Below are 26,400 nucleotides of genomic sequence, written 5' to 3' on the forward strand. Positions count from 1 at the left end.
CTGGCAACCCTGTCGCCAAGCATTCACCCTCGTCCGTGCGTTCGTCGCGCCGCTCGTGCGGTTCCGTTCGTTCGTGCACCCGTCTCGGCGTTCATTCGTTGCTCTCGCCCACCGCAGCCACCCCCGATTCACAACGCATATGCCCACCGCACACACACCTAAAACAACACCGATTCCCCTCCCTACTCCCCCCTCCGCGTAGCTCCCGCGAGGCATCTCGCTTCGACGTTTTCGCCGATTCAAGCGGCCGTAGTGGCCATTCGTCTGTGTGAGAGGGGACAGCGAGGAGTCAGGAGTCGCACACAGTCGGTTAAACTTCGTTTTTATCTCCCCCCCTCCCGCCCCGCCGAATAAATATCAAAAAGTTTTTTCTTTTAACCCCCGGAAGGACGTGCAGTGGGCGACCTGTCAGCGTCAGACTGAACAGTCCTAGTGTGGAAGTGGCTCGGTGAACCCGACGCAACGAGCAAACTAAGAAAAACAATAGAAAAAATAATAATAAAACGGAGCAGCTTCGGCAGCTCCGTGTCCACTCGGGACACTGAAATCAAGCTTGAAAAACCCCGGTGGAGAGGGCGGTCAAATACACCATAACCCGTAGTTTTTATCTCACCGGGAACGAGTCATAAACTAACGTGCTTCACTGTTGCTGTGATTAACCGTAAAAATTCAAGTGCTGCAAGCTAACCCCGGGCTATCGTGTGGTTATTGTCACTGCACTGTCGGTTATCACGTTCTCGCTGTTTCGGTAAAGAGTGAAGAATTGTTGGAGGATGGCATTCAACGGCGACGGACCTCACTCCAAGAGGCAGCGGCTCGAGGAGGCTGGCCACAGAGTGAGTAATATTTATTTATTCAAGGTGATTTAACGAGCCACTCGTGACAGTAAATTCCCCCGCTGAAATCAACCCCGGGCGTTATTAATGCCCTCTTGTCATTCGCCCTCCTCTCACTCATTAATTCCAACTTCCGACATTTTTCCTCATCAATCATTCGGCTTTCCTTTTCTCTCGTTAATTAAGTGCGGGTATTGGTGGACTTAATTATTCACTGGAAGTCGCGGGCAGCGGAGCCAGTGTTTTGGTGGGAATTCCGGGGGATAACCAACATTCGGCGGGTTTTATCGCGCGTCGCCATTTCTTTGGCGCCCCCTTTGGTTAGTTAATGCCCATGGGGGCCTGGGGTGCATCCTAAGAGCACTGATAACAAGTCGCGGACGATATTTACGAAGAATAATAGACAACTCAATCGCCCGGGGGAAAGCTCTAACTCGTGGACTCGTTAGTAACGTTCAACGTTTCACTTCAAGTACAGTGCTCTGATTTACTTGATTTGTGGGTAAATAGTCGCCAGACTGTCTGTACCGTAAAACCAACTCGACTCAACGGTACTCGCAAACGTTTACGAGACCACGGCGTCTTCTATTCGCAATCGTCTCTGATTTAATACAACGGGGCCACTCATCGTTTGTTGGACCTGCCAGACACTCCCCCCCCCGGGAGTGTCTTCACGGTGGTTTTGGAATTGCGGGGGCAGATTCAATGGGAGGATCGATTTTTTTGTTTTTCAGTGTAAAGGGGAGAGAAAATTATCGACAACCTGTTATCCCTGCGTGGCAGCCGCTGCCCCACCGTTGCTCTTGTCATGGAGGTATATTGATTATTTCGCGAAGCCGGTTGCTTCGCTCTTGCGATGGCACTCTCTGAGCACGGGGCAGAATGGGGGCTTGATTGTCTGCAACGCAATATTATGAAGTTCCTCTTTTTTCGGGGCTGTTTAAGATTTGTCGAAATTTCAGTCAGCGGCATCGGAATTTTCGATGTGAGGTGGAATTCAATTTAGAAGGAAAGTGTGAACACTGTTGAACACTTTTGTCTGAAATTTGCGGGACAATTTTTGGAAATTTTTATCGAATTTAATTACTGCGGAAATTTCAAGGAATTTCGGCACTGAAATTCAGAATTTCGAGGAGAAATTAGAGAGAACTGGAAATTTCAGCTGCAATTTTCCCTGAAAATAAATACACGGAGAGAGATATTTAGTAAAAATTGCGTATCTTTTCTGTAATTCACGAGCGAAATGTGGTTGTAGGAAATTTTGCGGAACTGTCACAGAATTTTTTCGGAGCGTTCCGTCATTTTTATCTGAATCTCTTGTGAAAAATTTCGATACTTTGACTTAAATTTTCTGAGTCGATTCCCTAATCGGTGAGCGAACTGTGAGTTCCGTAATTTTTACTGAAAAATTCTCTCCGCGTAGAAAATCAGAAACTTTCGGTAAATATAGGGGAGACTGGGGTAAATATAGGGGAGACTGGGGTAAAATGGACACGTTTGATTTTTTTTTAAATATTCATAACTCAGGAACAAAATTATCAGTTGAGCTCAGTCTAAGCTAATCACAAAAGGGAATAATTGCCCTTTCAATTGAGAAATAACATTATTCCGTTTCGTGAACAATTCAACAGGTCATGAACATTTCAAAAAAATTAAAAAGTGTCCATTTTACCCCACAATCCCCTATTTTGGAATTTTTAGGACAGCGATATTGAATGCGATTCCAGGGGGAAAAAATCATGAAATTTTAGATTTCACTGAAAGTTCTATATAATTTGACACTGAATATTCACATTACATCGGAAATTCAAATAAATGAAGGAATTCTCGTTTTTGTGCTGCTTAAAATTCTGGAATTTTACTAAATTTTCAGTGAAACCGGAAATTTCATGAATATTTTTTCCTCTAAATCGGATTTAGTGTCACTGTCTTGAAAATTACTAGTCAACTGTCCATGAAATTTCATTTTTTTTTCAAACAGTGCACTAAATTTCTCATTCATCCTGAAAATTCAAGAAAATTGGGTTTTTCATGTTAAATAATCATTGATTTTTCCATAAAAGCTCGAATTTCCAAACTCATCGTGAAAATTGAACATCACATACAATTCAACTTTCAATAAATTGAGAATTCATTGCCGTATGGACCTGAAAATCCAGAATTACTTGAATTAGTGGAAATTTATATTTGCTTTTATTTTTGATTGTTACAATTGCTGAAAACTGCGTAATGGCCTGGAGGAATAGGAGGAATTTGAATGTCCATACTGGCGGTTGGAATATTACCAACTGTCCATGAAATTTCTTTTTTTTTTCAAACAGCGCACTAAATTCCTCATTCATCCTGAAAATTCAAGAAAATTAGGTTTTTCATGTTAAATAATCATTGGTTTTTCCATAAAAGCTCGAATTTCCAAACTCATCGTCAAAATTGAATATTACAGACAATTCGATTTTAAATCAATTGAAAATTCAGTGCCGTATGGACCTGAAAATCCAGAATTACTTGAATTAGTGAAAATTTACAGTTGTTTTTATTTTTGATTGTTAAAATTGCTGAAAAACGTGATATGTCTTGGAGGAATTTGAATGTTTATACTGACAAATTGTCAAGACTATTAATTCTCTGAGAATTGCTAGAATATTCACAAAATTAACTGATTTGTCAATGAAGAAACATCCAGAAATTTCACGTAACTTAGTCGTTGTTAGAAACTTCAATCTTTTTCACTTGAAATTTCAAGAGTAATTTTCTAACACTGTCGTTTAAAATCGAATTCTTTCGACGGTTCGAGAGATTTGGACGATTTTAACCCACCCATTCTGCCCCGTTTCAATTAATTTCTGTGTTTTTTTTCTCTCCGCGCCAAATTCCATCCGAAAATATCGAGCACGTGTTCGCCGAGTAATTCACTCGATTGAAAAAAAACAGATTCGTACACTAAATTGCGTTGCAATATAAATTACAGGAATGCGTAATGCATTACAGATATATTTAGGTATTTATAAATAATCTAATTGGCCGTAGGATGATACAATGCATGCGCGTTGGGTATAACCGATGAAATTCTATATTTAATTTTGGTTCAAGTACCAAGTGAAATTAATCTACTCTTAATTTCGTCGTTAATCTTGAATGAAAATTCAACGAAAATTTGGGTGAATAACTCAAGTGTTACTTGAGCTTATTTCGCTTGGTCTCTCGTTTTTTGCTCTCGGGTTCTTTTACCATTTCGCTTATTTCTTTGGCTTTTTATTCAGCGGTGGATCGATCGATTCCGGAGCGGCCTTGCACCTCTACCCTTGAATTGAACAAACGCGGGGAATAAGAACGTAATGCATAATTCGAAAATGATGGTGATTAAATGGGGAATAGTGAGTCGGGGAATTTCTTTGGGGATTTTGCACAACTTCTTGAATTTCAAGTCTTAACCCAGTTGTCAAGACTCACCTAAATGACCCAAAGAGGATCCATCACCTTATGGGCTATCAATAGACTAAGCTCATTCCTTCTCCATTATCTTCTCGTTTCGCTTTCATTACCCTCATTCCATCCCTTCCCTCCTCTTCCCCTTTACCGCGGAGTAAAAATAATCAACTCGGAGAGTAATTTCCCTGCTAAATCGTGAATTTATCCTGCTTGTTCACCTTATATTTTTATTATTCATCTCATTCCTGGGAAGTGATGAGTAAGTTGAGTCAGAAATTCCGGAGATTGCAATTACAAAATTTGGGAGGATGTGTCAAGCCACCCAAGCTCACCCGAAAATATATCGTTTAACGTGTCCATGGAGTGAAGGCACATGCGCCGCAGGGATTTCTCGGGCTATTTGGCAGGAGGATAGAAAATACAGGTTGTAGGAATTAAATGCGTGGCGCACGCGCATCATTGCACTTCCTCAATTAATGTACCCTTCCGCTTCCTTATAATCGGGTATTCTTACTGGTGATCGTAATCGTTTGTCTTGGGGCCAACGACATTCACAAAAACGTTTACTTTGAAAATAACAAAATGAGGAAATTGGAAACAGTAAAATGCGGGAGAAATTACATGTGATTGCTGGGGTGTTTTTTTAAGTTGAGACGTAGAAAGCGAAACAATATATGTCATGAAAAATAGTGGGATATGAAAGGGAATGGAACTGTTTTGGAGTATACTTCATGTATTGTTTTGTGGTAATTTTTAGGAAAGCCACATGGAGTTTGATTTAGAAGGGAAAAATGAGGAAATTTGGAATGCAGGAGAAAGAGGAAAATTTTCCAACTTTCTTGAATTTTTAATCAAATTATGGGCAGGCCCACGCCAAATCAGCAGGCTACAAAAGTTGATGCTGGGGATTTTCGTCTGAATTTTGTTCTGGAAAAATGGCAATTAGACAGAAATTTTGAAAAAAAAAATTGCAGGGGGCTGTATCTTCAATACAGCTCTAATTGTACGTGGATACGTCCATGGTCTATCCTTCTTGAATTTCTCTAGAAATTTCATGCATTCCCTCAAATTTTTTAGAAAGTCCCTGAATTTCCTCGAAAATTCTAGAAACTCCTTGAACTTTTTCGAAATTTGAAGAAACTTCTCGAATTACCACGAAATGTCTAGAATTTTCTAGAATTCCGATAGATGGCGCTGCACATAAGGACGATTTTCCAACATGACATCCCATATTGAAACCATTTTTTGAATATTTCAAGTTTTTGTCCATGATTTTTTTTCAAATTGGTCCCAATATCTCAGCGGAGTTTCAAGCTATGAAAACCCTTCAAAATGAGCCGTCATACCCGCTGAGATATCGGGGCCAATTTGAAAAAAAAATCATTGAAGAAAACTGGAAATTTTCAAAAAATCATAATCCTTTCAATTATTAATATTTTTCAATTTTTTTTGATAATTGTTGTCTAATCGTCATCTTTTCAGGAAAAAATTGAGACGATTTGGTGTAGATCTACTCAGATGAAGATTCAGTACCAAATTACGCTGAATTTCCAATTGGTTGAAAACTCTAGATTATTTTCTTTTTTCTTTATAAAATCGTTCAATTTCAATGACGAAATTTCTTGAATGTTCAGTTCAACTGTCAACTGATAAAAATTCCTCATAAGTGTATCTGAAATTTCGGGAGTTAGTGATAATCATTCGTCTTGGGCCAATGAAATTCACAAAAACGTTTACTTTCAAAATAACAAAATAAGGAAATTGGAAAACGTAAACTGCAGGAGAAATTACATGTGACTGCTGGGATTTTTTTTAACGTTAAGACGTAGAAAGTGAAACAATATATGTATCATGAAAAATATTGATATATGAAAAGGAATGGAATAGTTTTGGAGTATACTTCATGCATCGTTTAGTGGAAATTGTTAGGAGAGTAACATTGAGTTTAATTTAGAAGGGAAAGAATGGTGAAATTTGAAATGGAGCAGAAAGAAGAAAAGTTCCCAAATTCCGCTGAATTTCCAATCGGTTGAAAACTCTAGGATGTTTTCGTCATTTTTTTCATAAAATCCTTCAATTTCAATGACGAATTCCCTGAAAGTTCAGTTGAATTGTTAGCTGATAAAATTTTCTTATAAATGTACCTAAAATTTCGGGAGTTAATGGTAATCATTCGTTTTGGGCCAATGACATTCACAAAAACGTTTACTTTAAAAATAACAAAATAAGGAAATTGGAAAACGTAAACTGCAGGAGAAATTACATGTGACTGCTGGGATTTTTTTTTAACGTTAAGACGTAGAAAGTGGAACAATATATGTATCATGAAAAATATTGGTGTGTCAAAGGGACTGCAACAGTCCTGAAGTATATTTTATGCATTATTAAGTTGTAGTTTTTAGGAGAGCCACATTGAGTTTAATTTGGAAGGGAAAAAATGATGAAATTTGAAATGCAGCAGAAAGAGGATAATTTCCCAACTCACTTGAATTTTCAATCAAAATATGAAGATTCAGTACCAAATTACTGAACTTTACAGTTCCCATTATTTCTCTCATAAAATCGTTCCATATTAATGAGGAAATTCCCTCAAACTTCAGTGGAACGTCAGCTGAGAAAAATTTCCCAGAAATATCAGAAATTTCGGGAGCTGATGGTACTCATTCATCTTGGGGTCGACGACATTCACAAAAAAAGTTCATTCTAAAAATAAGAAAATAAAGAAACTGGATGCCGTAAAATACATGATAAATTACGTCTGATAGTTGGGATTTTCTTTAACGATAAGACGTAAAAAGTGAAACAATATATGTATCATGGAAAGTATTAATAGTATTATTATTTGTATCATGAAATGGGATTTGAAAGTCCTGGAGTATATTTCAACTGAGTTTCTGCATGTCCAGGCCGTTATGCAGTGAATGCAATTCTAATAAAGATCCAAAAAGAATTTAATGTTCCAACGTATTGAAAATCAATAGAATAGTTGATTTTTCAGTTCAGTTATTCCGTGAAAATTCGGAAAAATCAGGAAAATTCAAGGAAAAATTGAAAACTCATATCATTTTGTTTCTGAATATTTATGTTTCATTAAAAATGCAATCAAGCTGCGAGATTTCCGTCTTACTTTCACTGAAAACTCATAAATTTCCTTGAATTGTAAGTAAAACTTAAAATTTTATAACCAGTTGCCCCCTAAATCGGATTTAATGTCGCTTTCATGAGAATTACTACCACATTTGCCATGAAATTAAAAAAAAATCCTAACAGTGTACTACCTACACAGATGTAAAGATTTTCAGAAGAGTTACCACTGAGAAAAACTATTTTTTTGAGATATACATCTTTACTTGTCTCGAGAAACTTCTGATTTGAAAATTGACAAGAAGAAAATATTTCACACTGAGAAAAGAAACCTCTCGTCAAGAGATTTTATACTTTATCCGAAAGGTGAGACGCAATTTGTTCACAACAAGAAAGCGACTTCTCGAATCAAGTCAAGTATAGTCGTACTGGAGAGATTCTAGTCTTAGCCTCCCATATAGCCTAATGGTGGGGGAATAAGAACCGAAGACTACAATCTCTCCAGTACGACTATAAGTGGTTTTAGGATTAAAATGTTTTGGATTTGAAACTTGAAAACTGTTAACTACATTAATTCCGTAGCGAAGTGGTAAAACGGTTTAAGTCGACTCATCTTCCAGTTGAGTTTTTGAGGAATATTGCAGAATCTAAGGGAGATAGCGAAAATTTCGTAATTACACTTGTTGTAGCACTCAATCGGCTCTACAAAAAAGGTTATAACAAAAATTTTTCTATCTCCGTTAGATTTCGAATTATTCATTGAAAATTGGGCAATAGTCAAAATTGACTTGTACCGTCTTGTACCTTCAAGAAAACTTGAAGGAAAAAAAATCGAACAAGCTAAACTTTGAAAAACTTGAAAAAAAACTTTTAAACTTTCAACGCATAGAGAAAATTGCAACAAAAAAAATTGAAAATAGTCCACACACACATACATATATATAATACATACATACATACAGACACCTTCTACAAATCGCTTATTCAGACTTTTTGGACCATATATTTAGTTACCCTGCTACAAAAATTGGGAAACTTAAAGTACCTCTACCCTTCGGCCGGGCTACGCTGTACTTTTGGATATTTTCAGTTTTTAAATTTTTCAACTAAATTGCACGGAAAAAATTTGAAAAAATTCATACACAGTCAGTATTATCTAAATTAAATTTCGCAAAATATTGGTATTTTTTCAAACATTTCCCTCTTATAAATAAATAATAAAACTTGGTTGCAAAACGGTGGATTATTTTTTATGAGGTGTCACAAAAATTCTTGTTTTTTTTACACCTAATGAAAAAAAATTCAGATTTTAATCTTTGATTACAATGGAAATGTTGATTTTCACGTAAAACACTGGGTTAAATCGTGATTTTTAAACACGAGACCGAACGCGCGCTACAGCGCGCTGTAATTGTAACAATCATAATTGAAAATCTCAAAATTAAATTAATCATGAATTAAATGTGCCGCCTCAGACGACTGGAACCAATGAGGAATAAGCGTGACAAACTTGCGAGATATCGATAGTTATCGACTTTAAGTGTATGTTCTTTTTAGAATAGGATTTCTTCTTTGAAAAACCAAAACGATAATTAAATTGAAAAAAAAAATTAGAGTTCTGAATCTAATCGGGTTTTCTGCAATTTTTTTGCAGTTTTGAATAATCTTTGAATTTACCGTAAGGGTAGAGCTACTTTAAATTTGAACGATTACAAAGCTTTCATTCGGAAGCAAAATGGAAAAAAACCGAACGAATCACAATGCAAAATACCACATCCACAATAAACAGCAAGTCTTGATTACAAATGGTTTGACACAAATTCATACGCACAAGGAAACAACACTGTGAAATTCCAAACACAAGCACAGATTTTGCCTATATTCTTACAAAAGATAAGATAACCGAAAGATGTTATTGAAAATAAGTATAAAAATTCGAAAAATTCAGGTAAAAACGTTCTCGAAAATATATTCCCATAATATATTCTCGTAAATATACTCTTGTAATTCAGCTTAATTTGGTAACGAATATTCATATTTCCGTGGACAATTCGAATAATTTGAAAAATTTGCACTTTTCTGCTGCTAAAAAATATGGAATTCCTTTGAATTTTCAGTGAAATCTGCAATATCAGAAATTTTTTCCAACAGTGTATTTGAGTTTTCAATCACAAAAACATGAATATCGTCAACAGATTCAACAGATCTTCCTAAATAAATAAATGTGCAATCATCAGCGTTTGAAATATTGATTAATTATCAAAAGTTGATAATTTTTCAGCTGAAATTTAAACTTTCATTTTTTGTTCTTCAAAAAATTTTGATTTTTTTATAATGAAATTCCATCGAAACTGTGACTTGATAAAAATTTCCAACAAGTTTACCGAAAATTTCGGGAGTTGATAGTAATTTTTGTCTCGACATTCGCGACATTTAAAAATAACGAAAAAACAAAATTGCGAATGCAGCAAAAATCTCATTGTCTGGATTTTTTTTAACGATAAGACGTAGAAAGTGAAACAACATATGTATCACGAAAAATCCGAGGACAGAAATAAGATTGTTTGTCAAGATTTGCAGAAATACGCTCTCATTTTTACAAGTATAGTCAAAACTTCTGAAATCTCCGACTTCATTTCACTCAAGATCTGTATACATTTGCCATTTTTACGTCTCTCTCCCTCCGCCGAAGCTATTAACATTTATGAAGGCCCACGAAACGCGAGAACTTTCAGATAAAATCCCCAGAACATTATTGTTCTTCATTACAGTTTGGACTTTGCTACTTGATAGGGTACACGAAGCCAATCGTATCGCTCCATAACACTGTTCTCCACCGAACAATAACTGTCAGCTGCATTTTGTATTTGTGAGAAACATCCCATTGCAAAATGTCATTGTACTCCGCAAATCATCTAGGTTGATCTGTACGCATCTTATCATATTTGCTGATTCCAAGTCAATACAAGCTCCCCAAGAAAACGGAATAAGGTGAAAATTCAGTGAGAGTCGTAGGTCACGTCATGGTTAAGTTCACCCGATTTAACTGCTGGCATATAGACACTCCGTTGCGGTGGTAAAAGGCATCTCCCTAGTTTAAGCTCAATGGAAATGTGTACTTTGGGACCGGGGGAGGGGGGCCTTTGAGTCTCGTATTTTTAACAAATAAAAGACATGACTTGCGAACAAACTTAACCGTTGACTAGTTAATGCTTTTTCGTTTATCGTGGCGGGGCAATAAAACGTAAACATTGTTTTCGTTGCTAATCTCTTTATTGGCGCGTGCTTGGCAACACGCCAGTTGCCGCCAGTGGCAACGGCTAGACAACCCTTTTTGCTTCCATGAACCCCTCCCCCGCCCTCACCCCCTGCCGGCCCCCCTGACAACCTCTCCGGCCGTCTTTTCAAACCACCCACTTACCCATCAACATCAGCCTTTGACTTTCCTGTTGCTTCCTCCCCACTTTCACATTTTCCTTGGCTGTTACTGCAGCTTCTTCATTACGTTATCTCAATTTTTTTTGTCCCATTATTCTCTCTCGTATTGTTGGATTGTTATTCTTATGAAAAGTTTTTGCTGGGAAAGTTTGTTCGGGGGGTTTTGTTGGCAATTGTTTATTTATGTTGAGAATAGTTTATTCAGGACACACAAAGTTTTGTTTTATCTCGTAATTCTCCCTCATTCCTGTTCACTCGTAAATTTGTGCTGCGACATTTCCTTATGATCCGTGGAATGCCGTTGTTTCGACTGATTTTATGCTTTCTGGATTACAGAATCACGAGTACAGTGGGTATGGGGAGGAGCCCAGACGCAAGAGGTATGTAACGTTAATTTGAATTAGGTGTTGTTGATTCAGAAGTGAAGTTGTAAAACGTAGTAGCTTGGAGATGTTATTTTTGTTGGGTTGGGGGAAGAGGGGAGTGGGTAGAACGGACCTTCAATCGTCAATATTTTCTGGAAGAATGGTGCGAATTTCATAAATCAAGCGTGACTTTTAAGCTTCAAACTATTCCTTGAAAATGAAAAAATACTTTGGACATTTTACCTCGGCGGTCTTGAGTTATTGATGATTACTGAGTCTGTTTTAGTTCCCTCTTCTTGTATTTCTTTTTGGATTGTAGGGGATAATGTAAAATGAAATTATCGTGAATGAAAAATTCCGAACAAGAGCGACTGACATTCAATATTTCCTCGTTAAGGGAATGATTTTTTTTGTTGAAATAATTTTCAACATTTGTAGTCGCATATAGAGGTTTTTATTTAATCCTCAATTGACTTCAAGTTACTCAGCATTTTGCAATTATTTTGTGATTAAAACTTGGGGGCTTCGAATTTGTTTCTACATTTTCCACCGTTAGAAAACGTTTCAAAATTAAAAAAAAAGTTCACTTTTTGAAGATTTCATTTTTTCATTGAGAGTTTACAAACTGCCAACTAAAAATCATTTCCTTTCTTTAGACCAAAGGAATGTAAGAAGAATGTAAATTTTTACAAAATGTTGATAATGCATTTTTTACGATTTTTTTAAGGTACGTATAACAAGATTTAATAGAAAAACCACCGCTTTCTTAAGAAATTCCGTTGAATGTCCATTGAAACTACAAAAATCTTATTGGAGTTCTATTAAAACTCTCTCAATAAATTCAATTTATTTTTTACGTCAATTCTATTGAACATTACACAACTTCATCGTCACTTTTCCTTAACCCTTCAGAACTCGCGCTATAAGCGCCGCGCCGCCTTTTTCAAATTTTCGCTTGCCTCTTGCAAAATTGAGCTTTCAAAAAATTGAAAAAATTAGAATGCCTAGCTTGAATCATTTAGAATGGATTAGCAAGGTTCTTATCCGCTGAAAATCCATCAAGGCTTCGAAAAATAATAAATTGTTGAGGCTCATACGCAAAAGCGGCGCCGTGCCGCCCAGTGCGAGTAACGAAGGATGTAAAATTTTCAATTCCGCTGTTGCTGTTTCCCGCTCGCCGCACGCTCGGCGCGTACCTATGAACGTGACAACGCTGCGTTACTGAAAGCACGGACGGCGCAGCGCTCACCACGCGAGTAACGAAGGTCGGTGGCTGAGCGCGAGTTCTGAAGGGTTAAGGATATCCAAGTACTTTGGCTATTTTTTCTCCACTGAAATGCTTCTCTAATTCTGTAGTTGAATATTAGAGCTTTCATTTGAGCTCATTCGGACCCCAAGTTTCCGGACATTTTACAATGATTTTATTATTTAAACTTTGTAAGTCTTAATTTGAATCTCAATATTGAACCGTTAGAAAACACTTGAAATATCTGAAAGAAAAATAGAAAGTTTACTTTTTGAGGAAGATAATTTATAAACAATCAATTTTCCACTATAAAAATCATTTGTTCGGAATTGTAAGAAATTTATTCATATTTAGAATTTTACCAGAAATTGATTGAATGCCTAAAAAAATAAGGTTTTCGAAAGTTTAAACAATTTCATGTATTTATTTCTAGGCAACGAATGTTTAAAGTAAGAATAATTCTGTGCAAAATGTAATTTAAATGACCCTGAATATTCATAATTTTTTTCAAATTTTTTTCATGCGATTTAATTGACAAATTTCATGTTTGAAAATGATTGAATCTATAGTGCGGTCTGTCACGCACGAAAAAATTTAATAGAAAAACCTATCGAATTCGTTAGAAAATTCTATTAAATTTCTATTGAACTTTCTATTAGTTTTTGGCTGATTCTATTGACATGTTCAATAGAAAAAGTCAACAGAATTCGATTTTTCTACGTAACTTATTCTTTTCATATATTTTCTATAGAATTTGCTCGACTCAAATTTAATAAGTTTTTTTCATTCCATTTTTCTTTTCTTCTCATCAAGAAAATCAAACGAAAAAACTGAGAAAATTTGAGCTGAGGAAATTCTATAGAAAATATCTCAATAGAATAAGTTATAGAGAAAAATTGAATTCTATTGACTTTTTCTACTGAATATTTTCTATTGAACATTTTAATAGAATCGGCTAAAAATAGAAATTCAGTAGAATTTTCTAACGAATTCGATAGGTTTTCCTGTTGAATTTTTTCATCCGTGGTACCAAACTATAGAAGATACTTGGATATCTTAAAGAGATATTTAATAGAAAACTTGATAGACTGCTCTATAAAAACTTTCTCATATTTCTCAATTTTTAGAGAAAAAAATCTTAATCTTAAAATGAGTTACACAAAAAAATCAAAATCTACAAAAAAATTTCTATAAACAAATATCAGTTTGAAAACGCTCGAGAGAGTTGAGTAGCGAAACGAGATAGCAAATTTTTCGAAACAATCTTCCTTGTGGAGCCAATTCAGTAGCGCAGTGGTCAAACGGCTTAAGTCAATTTAGTCTTTAGTTGAGTTTTCCAGAAACATTTCCTAATTTAGGGGAGGGTGGGGTAAAATGAACACTTTAGACTTTTTTAAAATTATTCATAAGTCAGAAACAAATTCATCAATTGAGCTCAGTTTAGGCTCGTCACAAAGAGAAAGAATTGTTCTTTGTATTGAAAGAAAAATTATTAAATTTTATCAACATTTCAACCCCTCATTAACATTTCAAAAAAGTCAAAAGTGACCTTTTTTGTAGAGCGAATTGAGTGCTACTAAAAAGGTTCTGAGAAAAATTTTGCTATCTCCGTTAGGTTTCGAGATATTCATTGACAGCTGGCCAATAGCCAAAATCGACTTAAACCGCTTGACCACTTCGCTGCTGAATTGAGGGCTACAAAAAACGTTATGACCAAAATTTTGCCATCTGCCTTACATGCCGAGGTATTCATTGGAAAGCGACTGATACCCAAAATCGACTTTAACCGTTTACCACTTCGCGACTGAGTTGAGAGTTCCAATAGAAAATCAACAGATTTCTTCGAGAAAGCGCCAGGTTTTTCCACGAAATTCTTTCATACGTGAAACGCTGCAGATGTTAAATAAGGAATACTTCTGTAACATCAAGTAAAATAAATCGAATTGAATGGAATACTTTGTGTTACGTTTTACCACTTCACACATTGTGAATACAAAACTAATAATGAATTCCTCTTAATTCCAGGGAAGACAATAACAAGCCAAATCACGTACTCCTGTTCACAATAATAAATCCAGTCTACCCCATCACAGTTGTAAGTGTGAATGATGAAAATTTCTTCTCCTGATATAAATTGCGATACGACAATCTCAAGTGTTTATTTTGACAGGCATATATCTCAAAGTACCCCATATATCAAATTTACCATTTAATCCTCGTGCATTTAAATTTTGAGTAATTAAATTCCTCATGTCTGTATAATTTTCATGGTGTTTAAATGCCGTAAATACCGCATTGACGTTGATGCGTGACATAGTTTATTGCTAAGACAAAAGAAGACGTCGTCACAGCGAGATTGAGAACGAGTTGAGCGAGGTCAAGCGACGCGCCAGGAATGAGATAGAGCAAATCGAGAATGTTCAATCTCTCGAAATAGATTAAACGATTTTCATTTTTTTGCGTTACATCCGAGGCTGTACAGTGCAAATGTAAAAGAATAAATAGTGGAGAAATGGGGAATAACGATAATTAATTATGTATTCATGTATGCTAATTGTCATTTCACTTTGCAGGAAGTGCTGCATGCAATCAGCGCGCCATGTGGCCAGGTACAGCGCATAGTAATATTCAAGAAGAATGGAGTGCAAGCCATGGTTGAATATCCTTTTCATAAATTAAAAAAAATCTATAATTCAGGGCAGAATGGTTGCAGCGAGAGAAATCCATCTAGTTCACACATGACTTTTTGGTTAATATCCTGAAGTTGAATGGAGATGACGAAATTTCTATGAAGACTTTTTTTCAGTTCTTGTTAGGCTCGACAAAAAAGTTCCTCTCGCAAAGTTCTCTATCTCCCTCATGTTTAGGGGGAGGTTCACCCCGGGAAAAAACTTTTTAGTTTTTCGAGAAAAAACATTGAAAATATTATTTCCCGCGCGATTTTTCCTCAGGAATTCGATTTTCTAGGTCATAATTGTCTCCTGCCACTCAAAAGTGGAGAATCGAATTTTTTTCAATCGTAAAATCAACTTGACAGAAATCTCTGCCGTGTTTTTTTTTCGAAATAGTCTTGTGAGTATGATCTGAAATTTTCGTTCCTTAATTATGAAAAATTCGGGAGACGACGCATTTTTAAATTTATTCGTTTATCAAAATTTTTATTAATATTTGAAAAAAAAAATTTTTTCTTGCCCAAATATGTATAAACTTCATTGATGATTACTAACTCGATGACTAATGGTGCCCATGCACCTACCTAGCCTTTTTTACTCCATAGTTGAGAGGGCTCCTTTCAGGAATCCGAAATCGGCCAGCGTACTTCCTCCCAAAAATTCGAATAGGTTCATTCTTTCCGTATTGTTTCGATTCGTTTTTCATTTTTTTTTAATTCACTCATTCTAATTGATACTTATAACTTATGTTCAAAAATATAATCGATCCATTGAAAATAACGACTTTTTTCAGGTTGACCACACTGAGAAAAATTTCCATGGTAATTTTAACTACAGAGGAATTGTCAAAGAAATTATACTTACAGTAACAATAAACTTTGTAGATTAAACTAGGATTCATCGTTCGATTTATCATGTCAAATAGTGTTATCAACATTATGATATAATTTTCACTTTAATGTAATAGTTGAATCTACAATGTTTATTGTTACCGTAACTATTATTTTTTTGACAATTCCCTTGTAGTTGAAATTCCCATTGAAATTTCTCTCAGTGCAATGGACCTCAAACTGTATCTTCTCCCATATTTTTCATAATTAAAGAGCGGAAATTTGTGATCATATTTAAACAAGTGGTCCATTGTACAAGCCTAAATCAATTATAGTTTTTTTGCTAAACATTAGCAATTTGTTTCCGAATGGATTAATCGACTTAAAACAAAAAGGTGCATATTCGGTTTTCCGTCATTAATTTCAGATTAGTATGGATCGTTCCTGAAGTTTAACCTCAGGAAAATTCAATAGTTTGCTTTAAAGACAATTTAAGATCAATTTATTTAGTCAGCTGATTTTATTTTAAATTAGACATTGAGTGACAACAAAATGAATGCAAAATTTAATATCACAAGAGTTCATGCTCCTGTCACATCAATGTTGTTCCCTCCTCAGTCGTAAGTAAATTATTTAAATTTTATTTTGCTCCTGAATAGTTTTTCTTAAACTGGACTTGATTTCAGTATAACTTTTTTGCTAATAAATTAGCAATTTGCTTCTGAATGGTAAATTGGGGAAGAAGATATATTAGCCATGAAACCTTAATATTGTCCCTAAATTTCCCAAATGTCTAACATGACCTCCATATGCCCTGGTTAAACATCTAACAGACGCCGATGAAATTAAAATTGAACTGGTTTAAACGTCCACTGAACATTGATTAAATTTTGACGACACCTTGGTTAAACCTTGATTAATCTCCGACTAAACTATGATTAAACCTCGATTAAATGCATTTTAAGGCTGTAATTCCAAAGCAAATGATGCGATCTCCACTCTCTTCGAACTCGACCGAAATAACATCCAAACGAATATTTTAAGCCATAATTGAAAAGACTTGGATGATTATTTTTTTAATGATCGTCGAAAAACTAAATTTAAAAAACAAAAGCTCACATACATACATACATACGGACATGATGTAAAATCAGCAAATTCGAACTCCTGAGACCAAAATTAGTCATCGTCACACAATAAATGGAAATTCCATATTTGGCGAATACAATGCATTCGGAAGCAAAAACTATTTCGAAAAAAATACGTTATAGATTTTTTAAGTTGATTTTTCAATTAGAAAAAATTCGAATTCGACCTACAAAATCGGATACCTGAGGAAAAATCACGCGGAAATCGTATTTTCAAAGTTTTTTTTTCTATCGAAAAACGAAAAAGTTTTTTTTCCCAAGCTGCGCCTCCCCTTAAAGCTATTCATCAAACCTGAATATGGAGGCAAATGGACTTTTCTCGTTCTGTCGTTTTATGAATCATGCAGCACCATTGTCCACTGACAAATGTACATGTCAATATTTATGATCCTTAACGATACAATTTCTATGTAATCACGTTTGACTCAGTTGAGTCAGCGACACGGGCCAAAGAGACACTCCACGGTGCTGACATATACTCCGGCTGTTGTACATTAAAAATTGACTTTGCCAAGGTAAGCACAAACCTCTCGCCCCTCGAATAACAAGCCATGAATAATCTCATTAATACGTTATCCCACGGTATTAAAACATTTTGAAATAGTGCAAATAGAAATAGAGATAGAGACACGCAGGTCGAGAATTATCGATCGAGTGTGCAGTAGAAGAGGTAAAACTGGTGCTCGCTCGTCTTTCAGCGTACGCCAACCGTTTGAATTAATACTCCACGTTTAATGCTCTTTCTCGGCTTGGCATCTAACGCAACGGGCGATTTAGTGGTTTTGGCGAGGCCGAAATCTCGTAGCCGAGTGCCACTGCCAAAAATAGGTTTTGGATGATTCCATCGCCACTTGAGGGATTTTCTTTACTTGTGAGTCAGGGACTCAATGCGGATGGAGGAGAGACAGGGGAATGCTTACCACAGTTGTTACCTCTCTTTAGATTGCACATACCGTTTGATAAGATTAAAATGTCTGTCATAATTCTCAGCGTTTAACATGACTAATAACAACATTCGTGATGTATTGCGGTTATTAGTTGAGTCGTAAATGATCTGGCAGTGGGATGAAATAGTACTCATTGTGGTTTATGGGTTATTGTTGCGAGGGGAGTTCATATGTTCAGGTGCATTCGACATTTATAAAAATATGAGCTTTCTTAAATTACATAATACCATGTTCTTTCGCTGCACAAACATTTCAGAGACATGACGTTGATGTGACGGACAAACATTCGACCCTAAGTTATTGAATTATTCCATTGATTCTATATTTAGACGAGATAGAAAAAATTACTATTTATGAAGATTTCAGCTTTTTCATTCATGATGATTTACACAATTAATTTACACTTTCAAAAATATTGTTTTCGAAATCTTGAGAGTATTTTCCAAATTCTCAATTTTATCAGAAATCAATTAAATGTAAAATAATGAGGATTACAAAAGTTCGAATAAATTACATTATTTGTAAAACAAATTGAAAAAGAATGTAATTTTGTAATTTATATTGCGATTATTGGTTGAGTCGTAAATGATCTGATAGTGGGATGAAATAGTACTCATTGTGGTTTATGGGTTATTGTTGTGGGGTGAGTTCAGATGTTCAGGTGCATTCGACATTTATGAAAATATGAGCTTTCTTAAATTACATAATACCATGTGATACAACGATCTGTTTGGGATAACTATCGCTTTAAATGTGGAACGGACAGAGCCTTAGCTACACAAGCATTTCAGAGACATGACGTTGATGTGACGGGCAAACATTCGACCCTAAGTTATTAAATTATCCATTGATTCCAAATTGAGTCGAGAATTGAAAAATTACTATTTCTGAAGATTTCACCTTTTTCATTCATGATTTACAAACAATTAATTTCCACCTTTAAAAATATTGTTTTCGAAATCGTAAGAAGATTTTCAAAATTCTGAATTTTAACAGAAATCAATTACGTGTAAAATAATGACGTTTGCAAAATTTCGAACAAATTAAATTATTCCTAAAACAAATTTCAGAAGAATGTAATTTTGTAATTTATATTGAGGTTACTAGTCGAGTCATAAATGATCTAATAGTGGGGTGAAATAGTACTCATTGTGATTTATGGGTTATTGTTGTGGGGGGAGTTCATATGCTCAGGTGCGTTCGACATTTATGAAAATATGAGCTTTCTTAAATAACATAATACCATGTGATACAACGATCTGTTTGGAAAAACTATCGCTGTAGATGTGGAACGGATAGAGCCTTAGCTACACAAGCATTTCAGAGACATGACGTTGATGTGACGGGCAAACATTCGACCCTAAGTTATTAAATTATTCATTGATTCCATATTCAGTCGAGAATTGAAAAATTACTATTTATGAAGATTTTATCTGTTTCCTTCATGATTTACAAACAATTATAATGTTTTAGAAATCGTAAGAGGATTCTCAAAATTCAGAATTTTAGCAGAAATCATTTACAATATCAATTGCATGTAAAATAATAAGGTGTACGGAAGTTCGAACAAATCTGTAGCGAAGTGTTAAACTAGGATAAGTACAAAAATGGAACTTTTTCAGGAGAATTAAAAAATTTGACGATGTTTAAAAGAACTTTCGATTCAAGAAATAAAAAATTTTTCAAAAAATTTGCACTCATCCTAGTTTACCACTTCACGACAGAAATTACGTTATTTTTAACACAAATTTTTAAAAATGGAATTTTGTAATTTACATTGGGGTTACTAGTGGAGTCATAAATGATCTAATAGTCGGATGAAATAGTAGTCATTGTGATTTATGGGTTATTATCGTGGGGGAAATTCATATTTTTATGTCATAGGTGCCCAGAATCACGCGATTCTAACCTCGCTTCGCTCGGTAGAATCGCGGATTCTGAGCCCTATGGCATAAAATAGTATACGAAACTCGTGCGTAATGGTGTTTTTTGACTCGTGGGAATGTAAAACTCGCCTTCGGCTCGTTTTACAACTTCCCACGGGCCAAAAAACCCATTACGCACTTGTTGCGTAATATACTATTAGGTGTGTTCACCATATGTGGACGTCCGCATAAAAAGGTACCACTTTGGCACTATTGGAGTTATGTATATGCCGATAATCTTGATCCGATTCTGCAAATTTAGAGCCAAAAATGAACTTGATAGCGTAAAGAGTGACGACGCTATAGACGATCGAAAAAATAATTTAACATGGGTTTAAATGGGAGTTGGCAAGAGAAAAACGTGAATATCTCGGAAAATAGAATCGACAAAGTGGTCCCTTTTCATGCGGACGTCCACATTTATGAAAATGCGAGCTTTCTCAAACTACACAATAACGTGTGATACAACGATATATTTGGAAAAACTATCGCTGTCGATGTGGAACGAATAAAGCTGTAGCTGCACAAACATTTCAGGGACATGATGTTGATGTGACAGACACACACTCGGCCCTAAGTTACTCAGTATTTTGCAATTATTCTACTGCTGAAACTCGGAAGCTTTAAATTCAATTCCATATTTAGTGGAGAATTGAAAAATTACCATTTTTGAAGATTTTACCCTTTTCATTGATGATTTACAAACAATTCTACTTTAAACATAATGCCTTCGAAACCGTAAGAAGATTTCCAAATCCCAGAATTTGAGATGAAATTTTTAGTAATTTCAAAAAAATTCATTACATGTAAAGGAATAAGGTTTCCAAAAGTTCGAATAAATTCTATAAATTACAAAAAAATGTGAAAAGAAGGTAATTTTCTAGTTTACGCTGTGGTTACTAGTGAAGTCATTAATGATCTAATGGTGAGATGGAATAGTAGTCATTGTGATTTATGGGTTATCATTGTGGGGGAAGTTCATATTTTTAGGTGTGTTCACCATTTATGAAAATACGAGCTTTCTCAAACTAGACAATACCCTGTGGTACAGCGATATATTTGGAGAAACTATCGCTGTAGATGCGGAACGGATAGAGCTGTAGCTACACAAGTATTTCAGAGACCTGACGTTGATGTGACAGACACACATTCGGCGTTGAAATCCTCAGTACTTTAAAATTACTTAATTATTGAAACTCGGACGCTTTAAACTTGATTCCACATTTTCAGCCGTTAAAAAACAATCTGAAAGTCATTAAAAAATCGAAAACCGCTTTTTGAAGGCAATTCATTCCTTAATTGAAAAATTACAATTTTTACAGGTTTCACTTTTCTTATCAATAATTTCTGTAGCGAAGCGGTAAACCGGGTTAAGTCGATTTTGACTATTGGCCAGTTTTTGACGAATATCTGGGAATCTAAAAGAGATAGAAAAATTTTTGTCATGACCTTTTTTGTAGAGTCAACTGAGGGTTATAAAAAAGGTAATGAGCAAAATTTTGCTATCTCTCTTAGATTCCGAGATATTTGTCAAAAAATGGCCAAAAGTCAAAATCGACTTAAACCGGTTTACCGCTTCGCTACTGATTTGCAAATAATTAATTTTTCACTCTAAAAATAAGCTTTTTGAAATTCACAATTTTAGCAGGAATCGATTTTATGTAAAAAATGAGATTCTCAGAAGTTGGAACAGATTCCATTCCACGCTATGGTTGTAAAAACAATCGCTGTATACACTGATAAAACGGATTAGTTATTGTTAACGAATGGATTTTGGTTGGAGGTTAGGGTCTATTCGGTCCCACCAAATGTTCATTCGTTAATAGTTAACGAATGTATATTTGAGGAGCCTTGTTTGACTTGACTTTCGCCATTCAAGTGAACCATTCGTTAACTATTAACGAATATTCATTTGGTCATATTCAACTCTACCATTCGTTAATAGTTAACGAATCTCGTTTGGAATAAATGAATCATTCTATCAGTGTAGTTGGAACGGGTATGGCTGAAGCGGCACAAGTATTTCAGAGACATGACGTTGATGTGACAGACACACATTCGGCGCTAAAATTCTCAGTACTTTAAAATTACTTAATTGTTGAAACTCGGACGCTTTAAACTTGATTCCACATTTTCAACTGTTAAAAAACAATCTGAAAGTCATTAAAAAATCGAAGCCCGCTTTTAGAAGACTATTCATTCGTAAATTGAAAATTATAATTTTTAAAGGTTTTACTTTTCTCATTAATAACCTGCAAATAATTAATTTTTCACTCTAAAAATAACTTTTTTCACATTCACAATTTTAGTAGGAATTGACTTCATGTAAAAAATGGGGTTCTCAAAAGTTGGAACAGGTTCCATTCCTTGCTATGGTTGTAAAAACAATGGCTGTTTAGTTGGAACGGGTATAGCTGAAGCGACACAAGTATTTCAGGAACCTGACGTTGATGTGACAGACCCACATTGACCCTAAATTACTCTGGTTTTTGCAATCATTTCATTGTTGAAACTTGAAAGCTTTACATTTGATTCTTCATTCTGAATCGTTAAGAAACATTCTGAAAATCAGAAACCAATTAAAGTCTGTTTTTTGAAGGATGTTTAGTCAGAACAGCGCTGCGAAAAAATTATATCATGTTAGAGACGGTCATGTGACAGAAACAACTATGACAATCTGTCGGCATGTGTCAAAAAAATCCTAAGCGGCTGTATCCTTGATTCAGTAGTTATACTTAAGGTATATCCTTACAAAACACGTTTTTCTGAAGATTGTCCTTATGTTTTTCAAAGAAAATGTTTATAAATGTTCTTAAAAAACTAATCCGTGATAAATGGATAAATTCCGAATACGGTGAATTTTTTGTAAAATTTTGTACTACATAGTTTTTGCGATATTCAACTCTAAAAAATGAAAATTTCGTAAAAGCAGCTCTTATTTGATTCAACAAATTTATTAACAACTAATTTCTTATTTTATTTAAACAGTTATTGCTGCCTGCATCAACAACACATGAGGATAGAAAAACTCAATAACTTATGAGAATGCAATAAATTAAATCATTTAGAATTTTTTCTGGAAATCCATAGGGACTAAGTTTTGGGTCCGATTGTCTTGGGATATAGTATATTTTATTCAGTTCACAAGACACGGACATGTCGGCGCACCCGCACATGAATAACAACTTAGACTCTAGATTGTTATTCATGTCCGGCTGCGTCAACGTATCCGTGTCTTATGAACTGAATTAAATTTTTTACAAAATGTGCCGATGTTCCAGAAAATCCGAAAATTTTCACAAATTTTCTGTAAAGCCGAAGCATTTTCTCAATGTTTTCTTTATAAAACCGGAGAATTTTCTCGAAATTTTTATACAAATCGCGATAACTTTGCGAATGACTTCCAATAAAAGACGTGTTCACGTCCTAACGTGACTGTTTTACTATGTGGCCGTCACACTCCATCTAATTTGTTGCACCCTAGGTGATACTAGCTCGAAATTCAAAAATGTCTTCATGGTGATCGCCATCGATCTATAACCAGAAAGCGTCAACATGAGTGTCAGACGCATTTCGATTTAATAAAGAAAAAAAAAGTGGTAGCTGTGTTGATTTAGCGTCATTTCTCTCACTGGGAACGGTCGAACTGTTGAGATAAATAAATAAATATTATTTCAGACAACACTCATCGATTGAAAGGTTGAAGCCCTGGTCGAGCTGAAATACACCAATTTTTCAACACGATTTTCCCTTTAATGTCGATTTAAACATTGCACATCATTTTCAAACCGAATATTTCTCGACATTTTCAACTGAAAAATTCACTCCACATTTAACATTCTCTGGCTAAAGTCTCTCGGGCGATGGCTGCATTGGCAATAAATTAATCGTCGCAATGAAAAACCGGTGCAATTTAAAAATTTGTGACAATAGTACATTACGCAACTAGTGCGGAAAGCAGGCGGTTACTCCGACCGCCTGTTGTCCGCACGTGTTGCGTATACTATTTTATATGATAAGTGCTTGATGAAGTCTGGGGGCGGAGGGGGGGGGAGTGGGAGGGCGAAGCCCCCCCCGAGAAAAGGGGGTCCAGGGGGCGAAGCCCCCCCCCACTGAAGAAAAAAGATCACATTTATTTTAAAAAATAATTATAAAAAAGTGTGATTTAAAAATTATGCGGAACTTCTGAAGAAAAAATTAATTATATTCATTAAATATGTAGTTCAAAAAACTTGTAAAGTATTTTTAATAGAAAAAAATTAATTATAATAATTACAAAATACAATTTTTAAAAATCATTAAGAATTCGCAAAAAAAAGAAAGTTATAATTATAAAAAAATATGATACAAAACGTAATTGAAAAATCGGAGAATATTTTATTTCCATTTTCTTCAAATGTCACATCACCAATAAACTCCTCCTCATCAGTAAATAAATTCTCCTCACTGCCTAACTCTTCATCACTATCAGGAATTATACGATTTTGGCTCATTTTATCTGCTTCGAAAATCACCTTTTCATTTTTCAGTCATTCCATGTATTCACTATTCGGAGGTTAGACTTCCTTGTTATTCTCTTTTAATAGGTGATGCGCATGCGCGTCATGCGTTATTTCGGGTTTCAGTTGACTATAGTCAACTGAAACCCATGCGGTTACACGCACGTATCATATAAAAAAATTTATGAGTCACGTTACATCTAACTAGTTTCTTGTCATATGCCAGTTGATAGTAAAATACGCAATATAACTCACATGACCGTCATATTTTTCTGCCCTTGCCGATTTTTAACAAATCGTTATTTCGCCCTTGGTCGAAAATTGAGAAATGACTATTTTTGAAGATTTCACCTTTTTCATTGAAAAATACCAAACAGTTAATTTCCCACTCGGAAAATCATTTTTTGGAAATCGCAAGGAGACGTTCAAAATTGAGAATTTTGGCAGAAATGCAAACATTGTATGTAGCAACATAAACAACAAAAAGCTCGATAAAATTCAATTATTTACGCAATAGAAATGTCAATGGTATATTGTATTACTAGTGCGTAAAGTTCCACTTTTTCACACGCACGTGTAACACATCCTATTTTTTGTGTTACCTGCCGAGTTCACTGTTCGGAATGGTAGTGGGGGTAGTGTAGTTGTTTTTGTGAACGAGTGCGTAAAGTTTAAGAGCGTGGGTAAAGCGAATTTCGAGTGCCTAAAGCGAAACTTTACGCACGAGAATTTACTGTACGCCCAGTCGTAAACTTTACACACGCCGTGCGGAAAACAACTACTTTACGCACACTAAACCGTTTCGAAAAGTGGACTTTTGAGGCAGATATCGCAAAAACGTAATTTTGTCATTTGTATTGCGGTTATTAGTGGAGATATAAAGAATTGAATAGCGAACTGGAAGACTGCTCACTGCACTAATAGAATGATTCATTTATTCCAAACGAGATTCGTTAACTATTAACGAATGGTAGAGTTGAATATGACCAAATGAATATTCGTTAATAGTTAACAAATGGTTCACTTGAATGGCGAAAGTCAAGGCAAACAAGGCTCCTCAAATATACATTCGTTAACTATTAACGAATGGACATGTGGTGGGACCGAATAGACCCTAACCTCCAACCAAAATCCATTCGTTAACAATAACTAATCCGTTCTATCAGTGTGTAATTTATGTGTTATTGTTACGGGGATGGGAGTTCATATTTCCAGGTATGTTCGACATTTCTTCAAATGTGAGCTTCATCAAACTGTACAACACCATGTGGTTTTTGAAGAATGTTCAGTCGAGAATTGAGAAGTGACTAGGCTTTGAAGATTTCTCCTTTTTCATTGATAGTTTCCAAACAATTAATTGTCCTCTCTAGAATTTTTTTTTAAATCGCAAGGAGACTTTTCAAATTTAATGACGTCAGTGACCGAGTTGGCTAGACGGAAGTCTAGTTTGCGGAAGGTTGGAAGTTCGATCCCAAGTGGAACCGAATTTTTCAACCTGAGGCTCCGGCCAGCGGGAGGTTGCTAATAGAGTAACCGCCTCTACCGGCCTGGGTTTCCTGTGGTTTCCTATGCAACTCCTACGTACACACTGAAAACACTACCTACTCTACTTCTATGAATACACTGAGGGATAAAACAACTTTGAACAAAGGTTTACATGGTACAAGAAAATATTCTCTTGTCAATTTGAACCATCGTAAAATCTCCCGATAAATAATTTCATTATCAGACGGAAAGAAAAAAAGTTTTCCAACAGGATGAGACTCTCTTGTCTCGAGAGAATTTCTAAGCGTTCTCAAGACTAAAAATGATGTCTTTTTCATAAATTGTAAATGTAGTTTGCGTTAGAGCTAGAAATTTTTTTTTCATCAGGACTTTGATTACTTTGATAAAATCTTGCAGGAAGAGCACAACACTTGATATCAATTTTCTATGTACTTGAATTGATAATGAAAGTGTTCATCATGCAATCGAAACAAGA

At 35.3% G+C, this 26,400-nt stretch overlaps 1 protein-coding gene across 1 annotated transcript in view; it reads left to right on the forward strand.

The window, feature by feature from the left end:
• Nucleotides 1–253: 253 nt before the first annotated feature.
• LOC107038793 (heterogeneous nuclear ribonucleoprotein L) overlaps nucleotides 254–26,400 on the forward strand; it is a 51,946-nt gene continuing 25,799 nt past the window's right edge. The window contains exons 1-5 of the mRNA XM_015258072.1: nucleotides 254–836; nucleotides 11,124–11,167; nucleotides 14,424–14,493; nucleotides 14,972–15,057; nucleotides 17,467–17,563. Coding sequence (XP_015113558.1) covers nucleotides 774–836; nucleotides 11,124–11,167; nucleotides 14,424–14,493; nucleotides 14,972–15,057; nucleotides 17,467–17,563 — 360 coding nt within the window. The 5' untranslated portion in view covers nucleotides 254–773. The remainder of the gene's footprint in view (nucleotides 837–11,123; nucleotides 11,168–14,423; nucleotides 14,494–14,971; nucleotides 15,058–17,466; nucleotides 17,564–26,400) is intronic.

This window comes from Diachasma alloeum, unplaced genomic scaffold (assembly GCF_001412515.2).
Source record: "Diachasma alloeum isolate Michigan unplaced genomic scaffold, Dall2.0 Dall_scaffold_00288, whole genome shotgun sequence".
Taxonomy (NCBI): domain Eukaryota; kingdom Metazoa; phylum Arthropoda; class Insecta; order Hymenoptera; family Braconidae; genus Diachasma; species Diachasma alloeum.